The 22,479-nt window shown below is 49.3% G+C and overlaps 1 protein-coding gene across 1 annotated transcript in view; it reads right to left on the bottom strand.

Annotated features, from left to right (window-relative positions):
- Window positions 1-22,479, bottom strand: part of LOC142312743 (uncharacterized) — a 206,591-nt gene that overhangs the window by 99,841 nt on the left and 84,271 nt on the right. The window contains exons 9-12 of the mRNA XM_075351731.1: window positions 16,824-16,902; window positions 13,085-13,270; window positions 12,877-13,000; window positions 12,540-12,634 (exon numbers count right to left, since the gene is read on the bottom strand). Coding sequence (XP_075207846.1) covers window positions 12,540-12,634; window positions 12,877-13,000; window positions 13,085-13,270; window positions 16,824-16,902 — 484 coding nt within the window. The remainder of the gene's footprint in view (window positions 1-12,539; window positions 12,635-12,876; window positions 13,001-13,084; window positions 13,271-16,823; window positions 16,903-22,479) is intronic.

Below are 22,479 nucleotides of genomic sequence, written 5' to 3'. Positions count from 1 at the left end.
TAGTTGTGACCGGCCATTATATGGCGCCTGCTGCTTGGATGCCGCTTACTAGTTGTGACCGGCCATTATATGGCGCCTGCTGCTTGGATGCCGCTTACTAGTTGTGACCGGCCATTATATGGCGCCTGCTGCTTGGATGCCGCTTACTAGTTGTGACCGGTCCATTATATGGCGCCTGCTGCTTGGATGCCGCTTACTAGTTGTGACCGGTCCATTATATGGCGCCTGCTGCTTGGATGCCGCTTACTAGTTGTGACCGGCCATTATATGGCGGCTGCTGCTTGGATGCCGCTTACTAGTTGTGACCGGCCATTATATGGCGGCTGCTGCTTGGACGCCACTTACTAGTTGTGACCGGTCCATTATATGGCGGCTTCTGCTTGGACGCCACTTACTAGTTGTGACCGGTCCATTATATGGCGCCTGCTGCTTGGATGCCGCTTACTAGTTGTGACCGGTCCATTATATGGCGCCTGCTGCTTGGATGCCGCTTACTACTTCATTTAAAAAAATAAGTAAAATCCAGTAGCTAAAAGATGTTGGAAAAAACAACCAAGAAGCCACAGCAAAAAAAATAAATATTTGCTTCAGGATAAAATGATGACTGTCCTAAAGTGTTTTCTGTCTGAATAATTCCGGGGGTTCACAGACCACTACAAGACGTGTGCACATTCCCTGATAGAGCCCATAGCCTTCAGATAGTAGTTAAGACCTCCATACACATTAACCTAAAGTTGTCTAAACCCGCCAATATCGACAGGTTCTGCTGAAAGCCCAATGTGAACAGGGGCTCTCAATTCTGATTGTCAGGGGAATAAGGATCCAGAATGTCCAATTACGGAGTGTAGATCCTATTATCCTCTAAATGATAAGCTGCTGCCGGAGATGTCCAGCAGCGGCTCTAATAAAGAACACAGAAACAATTGGCAGAATGAGTGCTCCTGTATATGGGAGAGCCGAGCAAGATAGCTGCCGGCCTAAAAATCAGACTATAGTGTATGGGGGCTTTAGTCTATTACTTATTCGGCTGACAGACATGCAGATAGCTGTATTTTTAGTCCAGCACGCTGACCCTATGTTTTAGGATCAAGACTGATAAGGTAAAGATTACAACAGCCACATGACTATCACCAGAACCACCATCAGTACAGTAATACATAACTAAAACCACACTACATACTATAATACGTAACCAAAACCACAGTTAGTACAGTAATACATCAACAGAACTACTGTCAATACAGTAATATCATCAAAACCACCCTAAACACAATAACACATCACCAAACCCACCCTGAAGACAATACATCGCCAAAACCACCATCAGTACATGAATACAATGCCAAATTCACACAGCAATCAAGTGCAGTGTCAGGTTAGACCCATATACATCTATGTATTGCATTAACGTACAACTCTCAGTATGTCCTTAACAATGGTAAGGAGATGCTGGTAGTTGTTACCAGCCATCATTAGACTGTGGACCATATAAGAACCACAATACTGATTAGTCCCAGGCAGTAGACTTAACTTTTGGACGAGATCTTATAGGTTTAGGTCCATTAATTCTGAGGAGATTAGTAGGGCAGAGGTGGGCTCAGTAGGGAGAAGGGGCATCATGGGGTGGGACTTGAGACCCCCACCAATTGCTCAAAAGACCTCTTAAGTGCACAGCTCAGGAGACAGGACTATGAAATTTTACTCCCGGAATCCATTCTGTCTGCATGTTCTGGTTCTGGGAAACACTCGGGGCCACGGTAGTCGGACCCCCAGCGATTGGAAAGTTATTCCCCATCCCAAGGATAGGGGGCAAGTTCCCAATGTGAGAAAACCCCTTTAAAAGCAGCATTCACACTGCAGCCAAAGATGGGAACCTGATTTATCTAAACAGTGTCCATCACCCGATGCACGAGCAAAAAACTTTCATTCGTCAGGTGAGATGATTTTTAAGCTGACTTAAAGGGAACCTGTCACCCCAAAATGACACCTAGACTGCGGAAATATTTATATGGGGGACATGATCTGTGGAGAAATAAACCCACCCATATAGGTCAGCTTAAAAGGAACTGGTCACGACCTTTAATATTAAACTGCTCCATTGTCTTGTTAGTCAGAAAATGTGCATCACTTACATTGCGTCACTAACAAGAGGGGGGGGCAGTTTAGAATTGAAAAAGGGTGTAACAGGTTCCCTTTAATGTTCACTGAAAAAGCCACATTTGATATGAAAATGAGGACATTTCTGCGCGGCCTAAGCCTGGGTGCACAATACCACCGAATATAGGAAAATACTAGCCAGGCCTTTGTCTTGATTAATAGTGATCCATTGGTGAGAGTGAGCACTGTAACACCAGATCTCCTGTCTGCACCGCACCCAACACTGCGGCACACTCCAAGCGTCAGTGCGGGTGTGCACACAACACAGGAGGAGCACAGCGGCACACACCAAGCGTCAGTGCATGTGTGCATCCAACACAGGAGGAGCACAGCGGCACACGCCAAGCGTCAGTGCATGTGTGCATCCAACACAGGAGGAGCACAGCGGCACACTCCAAGCGTCAGTGCATGTGTGCATCCAACATAGGAGGAGCACAGCGGCACACTCCAAGCGTCAGTGCATGTGTGCATCCAACACAGGAGGAGCACAGCGGCACACTCCAAGCGTCAGTGCATGTGTGCATCCAACACAGGAGGAGCACAGTGAGGAGGGGGACACGGCGCTGTGATGTGCTGTCTGCTCACTTCAACAACCTTCCTCATTGAATCGGCAGTCAAATACAGGCAGCAACCAGGTGTCAGAACGTACCTGCATCACATTGTAGGCACACCCACGCGGACACTGGAGTCACATTGCAGGCGCACCCACGCAGACACTGGAGTCACATTGCAGGCGCACCCACGCAGACACTGGAGTCACATTGCAGGCGCACCCACGCAGACACTGGAGTCACATTGCAGGCGCACCCACGCAGACACTGGAGTCACATTGCAGGCGCACCCACGCAGACACTGCAGTCACATTGCAGGCGCACCCACTGCAGTCACATTCCAGGCGCACCCACGCGGACACTGGAGTCACATTGCAGGCGCACCCACGCGGACACTGGAGTCACATTGCAGGCGCACCCACGCAGACACTGGAGTCACATTGCAGGCGCACCCATGCGGACACTGGAGTCACATTGCAGGCGCACCCACGCGGACACTGCAGTCACATTGCCGGCGCACCCACGCGGACACTGCAGTCACATTGCAGGCGCACCCACGCGGACACTGCAGTCACATTGCAGGCGCACCCACGCAGACACTGCAGTCACATTGCAGGCGCACCCACGCAGACACTGGAGTCACATTGCAGGCGCACCCACGCAGACACTGGAGTCACATTGCAGGCGCACCCACGCAGACACTGGAGTCACATTGCAGGCGCACCCACGCAGACACTGGAGTCACATTGCAGGCGCACCCACGCAGACACTGCAGTCACATTGCAGGCGCACCCACTGCAGTCACATTGCAGGCGCACCCACGCGGACACTGCAGTCACATTGCCGGCGCACCCACGCGGACACTGCAGTCACATTGCAGGCGCACCCACGCGGACACTGCAGTCACATTGCAGGCGCACCCACGCAGACACTGCAGTCACATTGCAGGCGCACCCACGCAGACACTGGAGTCACATTGCAGGCGCACCCACGCAGACACTGGAGTCACATTGCAGGCGCACCCACGCAGACACTGGAGTCACATTGCAGGCGCACCCACGCAGACACTGGAGTCACATTGCAGGCGCACCCACGCAGACACTGCAGTCACATTGCAGGCGCACCCACTGCAGTCACATTGCAGGCGCACCCACGCGGACACTGGAGTCACATTGCAGGCGCACCCACGCGGACACTGTAGTCACATTGCAGGCGCACCCACGCGGACACTGGAGTCACATTGCAGGCGCACCCACGCGGACACTGGAGTCACATTGCAGGCGCACCCACGCGGACACTGGAGTCACATTGCAGGCGCACCCACGCGGACACTGGAGTCACATTGCAGGCGCACCCACGCGGACACTGCAGTCACATTGCAGGCGCACCCACGCGGACACTGCAGTCACATTGCAGGCGCACCCACGCGGACACTGCAGTCACATTGCAGGCGCACCCACGCGGACACTGCAGTCACATTGCAGGCGCACCCACGCGGACACTGCAGTCACATTGCAGGCGCACCCACGCGGACACTGCAGTCACATTGCAGGCGCACCCACGCGGACACTGCAGTCACATTGCAGGCGCACCCACGCGGACACTGCAGTCACATTGCGTGCGCACCCACGCGGACACTGCAGTCACATTGCGTGCGCACACACACTGACACTTGGAGTGCTACTCTGCTCCTCCAGTGTCAGGACACGTGCAGAAATGCTAAGTGATTTTAAACAGCACTGACTCACCTAAGGGCGAGGGACTGTCTTTAATATGCAAATAGGACGGTGCACATCTGCACCAAGACATCGGCCGCACCAGGGGGGGACAGAACAGTTTGCATATATATAATATTAAGGTAAAACTGTACATGCCAGAGTGACGTCCCCTGTATAAATGTGTCTGAAGATTAATTGCCATTTTGGGAGTAAAAGTAAAATGTCATCGCTCTTAGCAACACTTTGTCCAGCGTCTCCCAAGACTCCCCTCTTGTTTGGTTTGCTGCAGCACATACTGCAATGGTGCCCGTATAGGGAATCTGTCACCAGGTTTTGCTCCCCCATCTGAGAGCAGCATAATGTAGAGACAGAGCCCCTGATTCCAGCAATGTGTCACTTACTGAGCTGTTTGCTGTCGTTTTCTCTGCTGCAGATCTCGCAGTTATACAGAGCTCATGAATATGCTGGACTACCTGCAGCACACCAAGTAGTCCTGTAATGATAACTACTGCTGATTAAACAGTGATGTTATCAAAACTACACTAAGCAGCCCAGTAAGTGACAACACTGGAATCAGGATCTCTGCCCCTACATTATGCTGCTCTCAAATTAGGTGGCAAAAACCTGGTGACAGACTCATAATTCTCCTCACTAAAGAGTAACCACCCTAAGTAAGCCCAAGGCTGTGCCCAAGAATAAATAATTGCCCATCACTGAGCTCACAGCACAAAGAATGACCCCACACCGCGTCACTTATAGTATACAGCCTCCACATTCTCTCCTATAACATTCCCACTACACTGCCCCCTCACATGAAAATCCCACTGTCCTCCCCACTGAATTATACCCTCCAGACCTTCCTCACTTATGAACTATGACCTCCACTGTCCCCACCTCTCCATGCATCCCCCACTGCACTGCCCCCCTCATGCTGTCCCCACTCTATAATGAGCCTTATGCTTCGCATTCTGTATACCGAGCCCTCCCAGGCTCCTAACTGAGCGCTCCCCATGCTGCCCCTTCTCCATATCAAGACCCCCCATACCAAGCCCACCATGGTTCCCCTTCCATACCGAGCCCCCCATGCTTTCCCATTCTCCATACCATGCCTCCCCCCGTGCTACCCCATTCTCCATACCATGCCCCCCCCCCGTGCTACCCCATTCTCCATACCATGCCCCCCCCCCCATGCTACCCCATTCTCCATACCATGCCCCCCCCCCCATGCTACCCCATTCTCCATACCATGCCCCACCCCCCATGCTACCCCATTCTCCATACCATGCCCCCCCCCCATGCTACCCCATTCTCCATACCATGCCCCCCTCATGCTACCCCATTCTCCATACCATGCCCCCCCCCATGCTACCCCATTCTCCATACCATGCCCCCCCCATGCTACCCCATTCTCCATACCATGCCCCCCCCCATGCTACCCCATTCTCCATACCATGCCACCCCCCATGCTACCCCATTCTCCATACCATGCCCCCCCCCATGCTACCCCATTCTCCATACCATGCCCCCCCCCATGCTACCCCATTCTCCATACCATGCCCCCCCCCATGCTACCCCATTCTCCATACCATGCCTCTCATTCTCCATACTGTAACTCCCATTTGCTATACTGTCCACCACCCTCCCTCATTTTCCCATTCTGCTCCATCCCCCATGCTGCACCCCCACATCATGCTCCATCCCCATGTTGCGCCCCCCCATCCTCCATGTTGCGCCCCCACATCATGCTTCATCCCCCCCATCCTCCATGCTGCGCCCCCACATCATGCTTCATCGCCCCCATCCTCCATGCTGCGCCCCCACATCATGCTTCATCCCCCCCATCCTCCATGCTGCGCCCCCACATCATGCTTCACCCCCCCATCCTCCATGTTGCGCCCCACATCATGCTTCATCCCCCCCATCCTCCATGTTGCGCCCCCACATCCTCCATGTTGCGCCCCCACATCATGCGGCATCCCCCCATCCTCCACGCTGCGCCCCCACATCATGTTCCATCCCCCATGTTGCGCCCCCATATCATGCGGCATCCCCCCCCAGCCTCCATGTTGCACCCCCACATCATGCTGCATCCCCCCCATCCTCCATGTTGCGCCCCCACATCATGTTCCATCCCCACATCCTCCATGTTGCGCCCCCACATCATGCTGCTTCCCCCCCCATCCTCCATGTTGCACCCCCACATCATGCTGCATCCCCCCCCCATCCTCCATGTTGCACCCCCACATCATGCTGCATCCCCCCCCATCCTCCATGTTGCGCCCCCACATCATGCTGCATCCCCCCCCCATCCTCCATGTTGCGCCCCCACATCATGTTCCATCCCCCCCATCCTCCATGTTGCGCCCCCATATCATGTTCCATCCCCCCATCCTCCATGTTGCGCCCCCATATCATGTTCCATTCCCCCATCCTCCATGTTGCGCCCCCATATCATGTTCCATCCCCCATCCTCCATGTTGCGCCCCCATATCATGCGGCATCCCCCCCCCAGCCTCCATGTTGCACCCCCACATCATGCTGCATCCCCTCCATCCTCCATGTTGCGCCCCCACATCATGCTGCATCCCCCCCATCCTCCATGTTGCGCCCCCATATCATGTTCCATCCCCCCATCCTCCATGTTGCGCCCCCATATGTTCCATCCCCCCATCCTCCATGTTGCGCCCCCATATCATGTTCCATCCCCCCATCCTCCATGTTGCGCCCCCATATCATGTTCCATCCCCCCATCCTCCATGTTGCGCCCCCATATCATGTTCCATCCCCCCATCCTCCATGTTGCGCCCCCATATCATGTTCCATCCCCCATCCTCCATGTTGCGCCCCCATATCATGTTCCATCCCCCATCCTCCATGTTGCGCCCCCATATCATGTGGCATCCCCCCCCAGCCTCCATGTTGCACCCCCACATCATGCTGCATCCCCCCCATCCTCCATGTTGCGCCCCCACATCATGTTCCATCCCCACATCCTCCATGTTGCACCCCCACATCATGCTGCATCCCCCCCCATCCTCCATGTTGCACCCCCACATCATGCTGCATCCCATCCTCCATGTTGCGCCCCCATATCATGTTCCATCCCCTCATCCTCCATGTTGCGCCCCCATATCATGTTCCATCCCCCCATCCTCCATGTTGCGCCCCCATATCATGTTCCATCCCCCCCATCCTCCATGTTGCGCCCCCATATCATGTTCCATCCCCCCCATCCTCCATGTTGCGCCCCCATATCATGTTCCATCCCCCCATCCTCCATGTTGCGCCCCCATATCATGTTCCATCCCCCCCATCCTCCATGTTGCGCCCCCATATCATGCGGCATCCCCCCCCCAGCCTCCATGTTGCACCCCCACATCATGCTGCATCCCCTCCATCCTCCATGTTGCGCCCCCACATCATGTTCCATCCCCCCATCCTCCATGTTGCGCCCCCATATGTTCCATCCCCCCATCCTCCATGTTGCGCCCCCATATCATGTTCCATCCCCCCATCCTCCATGTTGCGCCCCCATATCATGTTCCATCCCCCCATCCTCCATGTTGCGCCCCCATATCATGTTCCATCCCCCCATCCTTCATGTTGCGCCCCCATATCATGTTCCATCCCCCCATCCTCTATGTTGCGCCCCCACATCATGTTCCATCCCCACATCCTCCATGCTGCACCCCCACATCATGCTGCATCCCCCCCCATCCTCCATGTTGCACCCCCACATCATGCTGCATCCCATCCTCCATGTTGCGCCCCCATATCATGTTCCATCCCCCCCATCCTCCATGTTGCGCCCCCATATCATGTTCCATCCCCCCCATCCTCCATGTTGCGCCCCCATATCATGTTCCATCCCCCCCATCCTCCATGTTGCGCCCCCATATCATGTTCCATCCCCCCCATCCTCCATGTTGCGCCCCCATATCATGTTCCATCCCCCATCCTCCATGTTGCGCCCCCATATCATGTGGCATCCCCCCCCCCAGCCTCCATGTTGCACCCCCACATCATGCTGCATCCCCCCCCATCCTCCATGTTGCGCCCCCACATCATGTTCCATCCCCACATCCTCCATGCTGCACCCCCACATCATGCTGCATCCCCCCCCATCCTCCATGTTGCACCCCCACATCATGCTGCATCCCATCCTCCATGTTGCGCCCCCATATCATGTTCCATCCCCCCCATCCTCCATGTTGCGCCCCCATATCATGTTCCATCCCCCCCATCCTCCATGTTGCGCCCCCATATCATGTTCCATCCCCCCCATCCTCCATGTTGCGCCCCCATATCATGTTCCATCCCCCCCATCCTCCATGTTGCGCCCCCATATCATGTTCCATCCCCCCCATCCTCCATGTTGCGCCCCCATATCATGTTCCATCCCCCCCATCCTCCATGTTGCGCCCCCATATCATGTTCCATCCCCCCATCCTCCATGTTGCGCCCCCATATCATGCTCCATCCCCCCATCCTCCATGTTGCGCCCCCCCCCCGGGTTGCTTGTTCGGCGCTGTCTTCGGCTGTAAAGCGTTTACCTGCTCCAGGCTGCATCTCCCGTTCTCCACGGTGGCGGTGGCGGCGGCGGCATCTGACATCTTGCTCGGCGGCTCCATCTCCGGCGGCGGCTCCATCTCCGGCGGCGGTTCCATCTTCGGCGGCGGCTCCCGTCCTCCTCTGCGCGGCCTCACGCTCCTGTGACCTCTGCACAGTGAGCGCACGGCAGCACGTCGGGGCGGGGAGCTGATTACAGCTCCTCTGACCCCGGAAGTAAGTGCCGGCACGCTCACAGTGTCATTTATATTCGCGTGTTATAGACGCGACTATAAATGACTGTGCGCTCCCTCCCTCCTCCAAAATGGCGCCGGATTTAATAAAGAGTTTGGAGGAGGGAGGGAGGAAGATTTAAAAAAATTTTTTTTTTTTTTTTTTTTTTTAAATTTTAGTTTGGGCGCCGCCCCCCTGGAAGGCGCCGCCCTAGGCACGTGCCCTCAAGTGCCTAATGGCAAATACGGCCCTGCTCTTTGGTCTTAACTCGCTATATTTGGAAGAAGAGAAATGCTGCCTATGACTAAAAGAACACCATCCCCACTGTCAAGCATGGAGGTGAAAACATGTTTTGGGGGTGTTTCTCTGCTTAGAGCATAGGACTACGTCACTGCATCAATGGGACAATGGATGGAGCCATGTACCGTAAAATCCTGAGTGACAACCTCCTTCCCTCCGCCAGGACATTAAAAGTGGGTTGTGGCTGGGTCTTCTAGCACAACAATGACCCAAAACATATAGCCAAAGCAATAAAGGAGTTGCTCAAAGAGAAGCACATTAAGGTCATGGAGTGGCCTAGCCAGTCTCCAGACCTTAATCCCATAGAAAACGTATGGAGGTAGCTGAAGCTCCGAGTTGCCAAGCAACAGCCTTAAAATCTTAATGATTTAGAAATGATCTGCAAAGAGGAGTGGAACAAAATTCTTCCTGACATGTGCGCAAACCTCATCATTAACTACAAAAAAAGTCTGACTGCTGTGGTTGCCAACAAGGGTTTTGCCACCAAGTATTAAGTCTTGTTTGCCAGAGGGATCAAATACTTATCTCTCACAGTTAAAATTAACCTACCCTTAAAATTATAGACTGTTCATGTCTTTGTCAGTTGGCAAACTTACAATACCAGCAAGGGATCAAATAATTATTTCCTTCACTGTATTGGACTGTAGGTCTAAGGTGAACGTTTCTCTTTGTAGACAGTGAGATGATTGATGTGGCGATGTAAAGAGACTTATAAGCCATGCAATGCTCAAATGGGAAATTGAATAGGCAAATAGTCTCTGCAGAAGGAGGAGGATTTAAGGCCCCGTCACACTAAGCAACATCGCTAGCAACATCGCTGCTAACGAACAACTTTTGTGACGTTGCTAGTGATGTTGCTGTGTGTGACATCCAGCAACAACCTGGCCCCTGCTGTGAGGTCGTTGGTTGTTGCTGAATGTCCTGGGCCATTTTTTAGTTGTTGCTGTCCTGCTGTGAAGCACAGATCGCTGTGTGTGACAGCGAGACAGCAACAACTAAATGTGCAGGCAGCAGGAGCCGGCTTCTGCGGAGGCTGGTAACCAATGTAAACATCGGGTAACCAAGAAGCCCTGTCCTTGGTTACCCGATATTTACCTTTGTTACCAGCCTCCGCCGCTCTCACTGTCAGTGCCGGCTCCTGCTCTGTGCACATGTAGCTGCAGGACACATCGGGTTAATTAACCCGATGTGTGCTGTAGCTAGGAGAGCAGGGAGCCAGCGCTAAGCATTGTGCGCTGCTCCCTGCTCTGTGCACATTTAGCTGCAGCACACATCGGGTAATTAACCCGATGTGTGCTGTAACTAGGAGAGCAGGGAGCCAGCGCTCAGTGTGCGCTGCTCCCTGCTATCTGCACGTGTAGCTCCGTGCACTGGTAACCAAGGTAAATATCGGGTTGGTTACCCGATATTTACCTTAGTTACCAAGCGCAGCATCTTCCACGCGGCGCTGGGGGCTGGTCACTGGTTGCTGGTGAGCTCACCAGCAACTCGTGTAGCGACGCTCCAGCGATCCCTGCCAGGTCAGGTTGCTGGTGGGATCGCTGGAGCGTCGCAGTGTGACATCTCACCAGCAACCTCCCAGCAACTTACCAGCGATCCCTATCGTTGTTGGGATCGCTGGTAAGTTGCTTAGTGTGATTGGACCTTTGATCGTTGGACAATCTATTGGATGTAGCAATCTTAAAAGTCAATATTGCCCCTTTTCCCGAACCCTGCCACATGACTTAAGGCCCTGTCACACACAGAGATAAATCTGCGGCAGATCTGTGGTTGCAGTGAAATTGTGGACAATCAGTGCCAGGTTTGTGGCTGTGTACAAATGGAACAATATATCCATGATTTAACTGCAACCACAGATCTGCCAAAGATTTATCTCTGTGTGTGACGGGGCCTTTATTCCAAGCCCATTTGCAGACATGTGATTTAGGGTGTTTTGCCTCTCAGTGCAAAGCGAAAAATCTTATTAGGTTAAATGAATGGCCTCAGACCGGGAGACTAAGCGGGAACATTTCTCTTGTGGAGCGTGACATGCTGGTGTAAGAGGACTTATAAGTCACGCAATGCTCCTCTGGGAAACACATGCAACACCCTGAACACGTGTCTGCAAATGAAGTTTTTGGTTTGGCTTCTTATCTTAAGTCATGCGATAAAGCTTGTTAAAAGGTCGATATTGGCTCTTAGGACTGTTACATCCAATAGATGGCATCGGAGATCAAATTTTCTTCCTATCGAAGAAGCTATTTGCATATTTAATTTCCAACAATAGCAAAGCATGGCCCTTAAGTCTCCTTACACCGGCATGTCAAGCATGTCACTCTCCACAAGGTGAAACGTTCCCCTTAGAAACCAAGTCAGAAGCCTCTCATCTAGCCAAATTGAATTACCTGGTTTGCATTGAGTAGGAGCAACATTATGAAACATGTATCTGCAAATGGAGTTTCTGGTTTAGCTTCTTATCCTAAGTCATGTTGCAAGGCTCGCTTAAGGTTTGTGTCGCATCCCCACCAGAGTCCGCTCCTGTAACTTGTGCTTCGATCACTAGGCGGCGCCGTGTTCCCGCTGTGGATAGTGTTGGTGATAGGAGAGGAGTCGGTGCCAGTGGCTCTGGCGGGTGCAGGCTTCGCTCATCCACTAAGCTGGGTTTCCCTAGGACCTGCAGTACCACTGGCTGACTAGGTGGCGTGTGTCTTCCAGTTGAAGTCACCACTATTCAGCTACAGCCAAGACACCACACCATTCTAATTCCCCCTTCTGTCTGCTGGTTACTGCCAGAGATAGTTTTGAATTCCTGCTTCCTGGTTCCCGCTCTATTCTGTATAGTGATTCCTGTGTGTTGACCTCTGCCTGTTCTCTGACTACCCTCCTGATGTTTTTGTACCTCGCTGCCAGATCCAGATTAGACCTTTGCCTGATTAACTGACTACATCCTAGTCTGCCAATTTTGTCCCTCTAAACTGAAGATTACCTTGTGCATCTGTGAGCACCTATAATACAGAAAGCAAGGGAATGTTTGCAGGGGGACACTAGTTACCTCTTCACTCAGCACACTGGTATGTCTCTTTGTTCGGTCTTGGGAATGAAGAGGACTTGGAGATTTCTCTGGTCTATTTCTGTTAACGGATTGCTCTGTAGAAACCACACAGACACTCAATAGTTTGGGTATATGTAATTATCTAGATCAGTGTTTCTCAACTCTACTTGAGGACAACATAGAGAGAACCTGTGTCAATTTCTGATGCCTTGCTAAGAATTCCAACACATGAGCAATGCTAAGGAAAGCCTGATCTGTCAGAGGGGTTTTGAGGACTGAAGTTCAGAAACAATGATCAAGATGACACTTAAAACTACAATTAATTTCATCTTCTTACCCAGTAATATGACTGACTGGTGGTCCTCCATCATGACATCTTTGTACAGCTCCTTGTGTTCTTCTATATACTCCCACTCCTCCATGGAGAGATGGACAGTGACATCCTGACACCTTATAGGAACCTGACACACAATGATACAGTCATCACCAGACACATCGTCCCTTGTGTTACTGTATAATGTCCCAGTATCCCCAGCAGCGCTCACCTCTCCAGTCAGCAGCTCAATCATCTTGTTGGTGAGGTCCAGGATCTTCTGCTCATTGTATCTCTCAGGTAGCAGTGAGTGAGGTGGAGGATCTGTAATGGAGCTCCTGCTCCATCTCTCTGGTTCACAGGGATGGCTGCTGTGAGTCAGACGTTCTCCCGGTGTCTTCTTCACTATGGTGTAATCCTGTATATGAAGAGAGCATGACAAATGCCATATACATTCCCAGAATCTCATCTCTCCAGTCATGTCCCTTTTCATTGATTTTTTTTTGTGGGGGGGGGTGTGACAAAGCTGTATTCTGCTACCTGTAGGATGAGTTGTAGTAGTACCCATGTGAGGGCTTGTTTTTATGCGGGACAATTTGGGGAGGGGTGGGGGTTAGCACTATTTCACCTTTTTTTTTCATGGAAGTGGTAAGGAATGACTATGGTTTAACCAATTCATGACTGAGTCATTTTTCCCTGTTTCTAGCCAGGCACATTTTCAGGTTTTATCATACATGCACTTTTAATTGGCCTATATTTTTTTTTTATCCCAGTTACCGTATTTTTCGGACTATAAGACGCGCCGGACTATAAGACGCACCCTTGTTTTAGAGGAGGAAAAAATAGAAAAAAAAATAAAATTAAAGTAAAAGAATGTGGTCATGACACACTGTTATTTTACTGCTGACAGTGTAACTGAGGTAATAATATCCCCAAATTCTGTCCTCATATCCCTCATTCTGGGTACCTTCCAGGTATATATAGCCCCCATCGTGGAATATGTATGTTCCCCATCATTATATGTGTGATCCTCCTATCTGGTGTGTGTGTGTGTGTGTATAGTTATATTGTGTGTGTGTGTGTGTGTGTGTGTGTGTGTGTATGTATATATGTATATATATATATATATATATATATATATATATATATATATATATATATATATATATATATATATATATATATATATATATATATATATATATACATATATATATATTAGTTATACAGTGTGTGTGTATGTGTGTGTGTATATAGTTATATAGTGTGTGTGTGTGTGTGTGTGTAAATATATATATGATCCAACCCCATCCAGGTGTACAGTAATGCCTTTATATACTATACTATTTATTGCCTTTTACTGATGTGCTGCTCACCATGCTTCAGTTTGGTCCTGGCTTTACAAAGTCTGCCATATCTCAAGGACCTGCAGTGATGTAATGAAGAGGCGGGCACTGTGCTGTTCTGTGCTGCTCTGGCCACCCCTCTGCATTACATCACTGTAGGTCCTTGTCAGCTACAGGAGACTGTTTCTAGTGTAAAGGCAGCAGGAGCAAAGTGAAAGTAATTTGAGCCCTCAGCACAGAGACTGCGGCCGTGCTGTGAAGGTATGCTGTGCTCTGGCCCGGACACTGCAGTGATCTGCACTTCCTCCGGGCGAGACATGACTGCAGCGGCACCCTGCTCCTGCCTCCTAAACAGCAGACACACAGTCTCCCCAGCTGCTGCATGAAGCCGGCGTCTGGAGCGCCCATGTGTGACCGCTGTTTACATTTAACTATTGATTTGCTGCTCCTCACCCCCGCTGACTGCAGAGAGAGGTGGGTGGGGAGCAGCTAATGAATATTCCTTTACTTTAAGCAGCGGGCACACGTGGTTTCTCCAGCGCCGGCATCCTGCAGCAGCGACCCTCACCGCCTCCTGTGATCCCACTGCATAGTGCTGACACCCCACAGCTCCCTACCCCGCAGCTTCAGACCATAAGACGCACCCCACACTTTCCTCCCAAATTTGGAGGAAAAAAGTGCATCTTATGGTCCGAAAAATACGGTATATAATTTTTTTTTATTTTTTTTCCCCAGCACATGGGGCTTAATTTGTCTATTCCTTTTTTTACTGATATCAGGTGAAAATGTAAAGAAAAATAGGAAATATTTGTTGTTGTTTTTTCATTCTTTTTTCTTTCTGACCACAAAGGACAAATGGTTAAGCCTATGTCCGCACGTTGCTTTTTGCCTGCTTTTTCAACTGCAGCGTTTAATGCCAAAATGGTTGTGTTCTGCTTTTCAAGCAAAGTCTATGGGAATTTGGGTTTCTTGTCCGCACTTTGCAGTTCAAACTGCAGCCTTTTTGTTGCAGAACTTTGGTCAAAAACTCAGCTTTGCCGTGCAAAACCCAAATGGCAAAAACAATTGACATGTGAATTCTGAATTGGATTCTGCAATATGAACCATTATGATGTAAAGGCAGTGCCATACTGGCAGTAAGATGCTGAATCCAGGCATACCTGTTGTAGACAGATCGGATGCTTTGTTGCAGAAATGCGCTGTACTTTGATTGACAGGTGCAATGGGGGTGGTCTTTGTGGGTTGGGTCCTCGCTGTAAAGTTCTCCTCTAGTTTCTTTTATGATTTGCCCCCTTTTCTTTATTTGAATATTGTGCCGCGCTGCCATTCCAGCGCGTGCGCATTGACACAATAATTCTGTCTTCATTAAAATGGCCCCAGAGTCCGCGCATGCACAAACCGCGATCTCCAGCGCCATTTTATTGAAGATACTGCGGTGAATAATAAGAGACGCACTGGCGTGTGCAAGATTTTTTTTTTACATCTGCACAAGAGCCGATGCCTCTTATAGTATTCACTGCTGTATCTTCAATAAAATGGTGCCATAGAACGCAGTTCACACATGCGCAGACTCCGGCGCCATTTTAATGAAGACAGAATTACTTTGTCAATGTGCACAAGCCGCAGCCAACAGTAATGGCGGTGGGGCGCAATATCTAAATAATGAAAAGGAGGCACATCATAGAGGACGCTGGAGGAGGAATTTATAATGAGGACCCGATCCACAAAACCACCCCCGTAGCACCTGTCAATCAAAGTGCAGTGCATTTCTGTAACTTTGATTAAATATTTTTCTAAAACCAAGCATCTGATCTTTCTATAAGGGTACGGTTCCACTTGCGTATAGGTTCCAATGCGAGAGCATCGGAAGCGATATGGTAATGACTAGGGATGATAGAATACCTCAAATATTCGGCTTTGCGAATATTTGCCGAATAGGTTGCTGCTATTCGACTATTCGCGAATATTCGATGCACAATGTAAGTCTATGGGAAACCTGAATAACAACTATTCGGAACTATTCGGGCTTCCCATAGACTTACATTGCGCATCGAATATTCGCATAGCGACCTATTCGCGAAGCCGAATATTTGAGGTATTCGATCATCCCTAGTAATGACCCTCTGCTGCATCAGCCGAGGGTCATGCGACTGTGATGTGATCTTGCGATCGTATCAGAGCATCGGAGAAGAGGGAGGGAACACTTTCTTCCCATCTCCTCCGCTGCCTGTCTCTTCGTATATCACACTATAGTTGAATGACATGCGAGTACTGAGCAATGTTTCACGAGCTCCCATTGACTTGTATGGGGGTGCGTGAGCTGAGACTCGCTGTCAAATGCAGCATACTACGATTCATTCCACATGCCGCTATGGCATGAGAAATCAATAGCAGATGGACACTGCCCCATAGTTTTGTACTGGTGCGAGTGCAGTCCAATGTTTTATCAGATTGCATTCGTCCATGCAAAACGCAAGTGGAACCGAACCCTAACAGGTATGCCTGAATTCAGCATCTTAGTGCCAGTATGGCACTGCCTTTGCTTCATATAGCTAAATCCTGGTGGTTGTTTCTCTTTAATAGCGATGAATGATGTGATATGTCATAACTCTCAGAATCCCTCACCTCTCCAGTCAGCAGGTAGATAATCTCCAGAGTCAGATTTAGTATCTTCTTGGTTCTCGGCTTTCTGTCCAGCTTCATACTTGGGGGTTAGTTAAGCAACAGAACCCATGTACTGTGGAAGAAGCATAAACATGAGCCTAGAGAAGGGAGCCTCCATGGCTAACCAATTGCCCTCCTGTGCGCGCACTATATACAGCTGTAAATTCTGAATTCCAAATAGTGCAGATAACCCTTTATATCACACTAAATTAATACAGACCCTCTAAACTAATAAAGACCTTACACCAGAAGTCATAAACACCTTTATTGTCCCCTCCCCCCACTGTTCTTTATTAACAAAATAAAAATTAGTATTCTTACCATTTTCACACTGCCCACTGGAGCTTTTTCAGACACTAACTTCTGGACATTTAAGGAAACAACACATTTACATTAGCAGTAATATGCAGATACTGACCATTGCTTTAGAATTGAAGCATCTAATGAGTGTGTGCAAATGTCATTGTGTAGGGAGGGGGGCTGTGATATTACCTAGTGTGATTGGTTGATCCAGTGTTATTAACTGTGTATATCAGCCATTGTAATCCTGTCTGTGATGATATGAGGCTTGCTGTAAACTCTTCATGAAAGAAAAAAAACAAAAAAAACCCATAATGCAGAAGTTCAGCAGCCCCAGTGGTCAGTGTAAAAGTAACAAGATCTCTCTTTTTTTTTTAATATTGATTGTGATATCAAAATTAAAAAACATTGCCACCATTTAAAAAAACCCAAAACATATAATAATAATTTTCTTATGAGACATTCTGTTTAACCCCTTCACGTCTTAGGCTTTGTGCGCACTGGAAAATGGAATTTTCTCAAGAAAATTCTGCAGGCATTGAAAGATTACCGCACCCGCGGTAAAAAAACGCGGCAAACCGCACCCGAAAACCGCATGCGGTTTGCTGCGGTTTTGCCGCGGTATTGTTCGCGGTATTGCCGCGGTTTTGCCGCGTGTGGGTTGGTACATGTGCTTTAATACATTCAATGCAATAAAGCACATTGAAAAAAAAAAAAGAAAAAAAAAGTAATTTCCTTCTGAGATAGATATAAACAGTGCCTACAAGTAGTATTCAACCCCCTGCAGATTTAGCAGGTTTACACATTCGGAATTAACTTGGCATTGTGACATTTGGACTATAGATCAGCCTGGAAGTGTGAAATGCACTGCAGCAAAAAAGAATGTCATTTCTTTTTTTTTTTTTTTTTTTTTTTAAATTGTGAAAAGTTTATTCAGAGGGTCATTTATTATTCAATCCCTCAAACCACAAGAATTCTGTTTGGTTCCCCTAAAGTATTAAGAAGTATTTCAGGCACAAAGAACAATGAGCTTCACATGTTTGGATTAATTATCTCTTTTTCCAGCCTTTTCTGACTAATTAAGGCCCTCCCCAAACTTGTGAACAGCACTCATACATGGTCAACATGGGAAAGACAAAGGAGCATTCCAAGGCCATCAGAGACAAGATCGTGGAGGGTCACAAGGCTGGCAAGGGGTACAAAACCCTTTCCAAGGAGTTGGGCCTACCTGTCTGCACTGTTGGGAGCATCATCCGGAAGTGGAAGGCTTATGGAACTACTGTTACCCTTCCACGGCCTGGACAGCCTTTGAAAGTTTCCACCCGTGCCGAGGCCAGGCTTGTCCGAAGAGTCAAGGCTAACCCAAGGACAACAAGGAAGGAGCTCCGGGAAGATCTCACGGCAGTGGGGACATTGGTTTCAGTCAATACCATAAGTAACGTACTCCACCGCAATGGTCTCCGTTCCAGACGAGCCCATAAGGTACCTTTACTTTCAAAGCGTAATGTCAAGGCTCGTCTACAGTTTGCTCATGATCACTTGGAGGACTCTGAGACAGACTGGTTCAAGGTTCTCTGGTCTGATGAGACCAAGATCGAGATCTTTGGTGCCAACCACACATGTGACGTTTGGAGACTGGATGGCACTGCATACGACCCCAAGAATACCATCCCTACAGTCAAGCATGGTGGTGGCAGCATCATGCTGTGGGGCTGTTTCTCAGCCAAGGGGCCTGGCCATCTGGTCCGCATCCATGGGAAGATGGATAGCACGGCCTACCTCGAGATTTTGGCCAAGAACCTACGCTCCTCCATCAAGGATCTTAAGATGGGTCGTCATTTCATCTTACAACAAGACAACGACCCAAAGCACACAGCCAAGAAAACCAAGGCCTGGTTCAAGAGGGAAAAAAATCAAGGTTTTGCAGAGGCCTAGTCAGTCTCCTGACTTTAACCCAATTGAAAACTTGTGGAAGGAGCTCAAGATTAAAGTCCACATGAGACACCCAAAGAACCTAGATAACTTGGAGAAGATCTGCATGGAGGAGTGGGCCAAGATAACTCCAGAGACCTGTGCCGGCCTGATCAGGTCTTATAAAAGACGATTATTAGCTGTAATTGCAAACAAGGGTTATTCCACAAAATATTAAACCTAGGGGTTGAATAATAATTGACCCACACTTTTATGCTGAAAATTTATTAAAATTTAACTGAGCAACATAACTTGTTGGTTTGTAAGATTTATGCATCTGTTAATAAATCCTGCTCTTGTTTGAAGTTTGCAGGCTGTAACTTATTTGCATCTTATCAAACCTGCTAAATCTGCAGGGGGTTGAAGACTACTTGTAGGCACTGTAAATAGACAGAGAAAAATAGATAGATTGAGGACAGATCACTGCATTTCTCCTGAGCGGTAATGTGTGTTCACATTACCGGCCGTGGGACATGCCCTGTGGTTACCTCTGCTGTCTCGTTACGAGGCTGCATTCAGCGCTGTGTCAGTGTCAGTCGCGGCTGGATGCAAGCATCGCAGAACGGGGATTACATTGGAGCTGTGTGTTTCGGGGGGGTTAATAAACGGGTGAACCAGGAGCTTTTTTGTGTTTTATTTAAAATAAAGGATTTTTCGGTGTCTGTGTTTTTTCACTTTACTTACGGGTTGATCATGTCAGCTATCTCATAGACGCTGCCATGATCAAGCCTGGACTTAGTGGCGGCAATCCGCCGCCATTAACTCCTTTATATTACCCTGACTGCCACCGCATCACGGCAGCAGGAAGAGCCGGGGATACTCCGGTACTGGCGCATAATGGATGCCACAGTCCCGGGGCACCTGCGGCTGATATTCTCGGCTGCGGGAGGAAGGAGGGAGGCGGGGGACATTAACCCTGCCCCTCTCTCTCCCCAGCCTGAGAATACCGGGCCGCCGCTGTGTGCTTACCTCGGCTGGACGCTAAAAATACGGCGGAGCCCACGTGGATTTTTTTCTATATGTCCGTTTGCTTTCTATGTGTATTCAATGTGTCTGTGTGTGAGTGTGATGTGTCTGTGATGTGTGTTTACTCTCTGCTCCGCTTCCTCTTCCTGCATGACATCACTTGAGTGTCCAACGTGCACTCGGATTCTCAAATGAAGTATCATCAGAAAGGAAGTAGGGAAAAAAATAGAAAACCAGTTAGATAGGGAGTTATTAGTGCACGTATATTAGAAAATAGATTAGATAATGGCACTACATACATAGGGATTTAGGAGGAAAATTACATTGGATGTTGGACCACCCCTTTAAGATATGAAGTGGTGGGATCTGTAGAATCCTTATAATAAGAGGATGACATGGCTCCACCACCTTACTGAAATGATAAATAGAAAGCTTTCTAGCAATCGGTGTCCGCAGCGTTTTGGTCGCAGTTTTTTTTTTACTGCGTCCAAAACACTGTATTATACAGTAGAAGCACAGTGGACAGATTTATAGAAATCCCGTGCCCACTGTGCTTCTTTTCTGCGCAGCATAAAGTGACCTACAGTGCGACTTTCCAAGCCATAGCATGTCAATTTATGCTGTGGAGACGCGAGTGTTCTGAGCAGGAGAACACAGAGAAAATCAGATGTGTCCGTAAAGCCTGATGATGCGCACGGACACTGCGTTCTCCTGCCCAGGATGCTAATGTCTCCGGAAGAGAAAACACTCTGCATCCAGAACGCTGGCACTATGGGTCGTGGGCACATAGCCATAGGTGGTCAGAATAGGACATATTAGGAAGGAGTTACCCATCAGCATGTACTCATTGTAATACCAGATATCACCACTAGGAGGCACTCAGTGCGGGGACATTGCTGCTACCCCTTGTATTCAAGATAACAGGAATTTGCAGTAAAACATTATTTTTAATCAGCTATGGACCACGAGAAAATGGCTGCCATCATACACGTAGTAAAGGAGCCAGGGAGACTGTCATAGGAAAATATAATTATGAACTACGAGAAAATGTCTGCCATCATGCCCAAATTACTATATAACGGGAGCCAGTGGGATAACACCCCAGGTAAAGCTATGAAGGAGAGGGAAATAAAGAGGAAAATACATCTGCATTACCTTTCCAAGGTGTATAAAAACCACAACAAAATGGCCGGCGAGAAGACAACTATGTGACAGTGATAAGTGGTGTGTATTCCTCTTCTCGTGTCGCTGTGCTGCGGCCGGCAGTGCGGCGTTATCTCCCGGAGCCCGGTGCTGGCCGGCTCTGTGCTGCTGCCTGCCGGTGGAGCCCGGAGCAGGGCGGGAGCTGAAGATGTCGGGATGCCGTGCTCATACGCGGGGCGGAGCCGGGCTGTGCCGCTCTAGGAGTCACTGCACACCGTGGTTTTTATACGTCACGGACGCGAAGTGTGAATACGTTTCAGTTTCTGCAGAGGGGTCTGAATCAAAACCGGCCAGAGCTGCTGTGCACGTGACAGGAAGGCTGCACTTGTGGGTGTAATGGCAGAGAACCGAGCAGTGGTGACGAGGGCAGCTGGTAGAGACAGATGCTGGCTATGTAATATAACCAGTATCGCATACAGCCACTCAGGAGTGGACGTACACTTACGTCACTATGCGCAAAGGGGTTAAATATTTATTGAACTTGCAGTTTTCTTTTATTGCCTCTAGAATATGGTATATAATTAATTAGTAACAGCCGCCATATATACCGTGCACCAACTTAGCTGCCACTATCAAACTTAACAGTGGCATATAAAGGTCTCCAAGATACCGGCCATCACTGTGGAGCCCAACAGCCGCCATATATGCCGTGCACCATTAGGCTGCTTTCACACTACGTTTTCTTAACATGCGTCATAAACGTTTTTTTAACGCAAAAACGGATCCAGTGCAAATGCGTTTTTATTTCAATGCATTTGCAATGGACTCTCGTCAACATGCATTCACCTGCGTTTGCGTGCGTTATAGTGAGGATCCAGCGACTTGCAGTTTAACTTTTTTCAAAAACGCTACTTGTAGTGTTTTTGAGCTGCGTCCAAATACTGTTTTTCACTGGATCCTGACTATACTGCACGCAAACGCATGTGAACGGTGGCATGCTGATAGACAGGATCCTGCTTGCTCTACTGAGCATGCCCAGAAACCAGCCTGGCGTGATCAGTCTCTCCCCCTCCCTCTCTTCTCTCTCTCCCCTGCCTGAGAGCGGCGGACGCTCGTAACCAAGGTAAATATCGGGTAGCCAAGCAAAGTGCTTCGCTTAGTTACCCGATGTTTACCTTGGTTACGTGTGCAGGGAGCAGGCAGCCCGGCTCCTAGCAGCTACGGACGCTCGTAACCA

Source organism: Anomaloglossus baeobatrachus, chromosome 5, assembly GCF_048569485.1.
Source record: "Anomaloglossus baeobatrachus isolate aAnoBae1 chromosome 5, aAnoBae1.hap1, whole genome shotgun sequence".
Taxonomy (NCBI): Eukaryota; Metazoa; Chordata; class Amphibia; order Anura; family Aromobatidae; genus Anomaloglossus; species Anomaloglossus baeobatrachus.
This window is presented reverse-complemented; position numbering and strand designations above follow the sequence as displayed.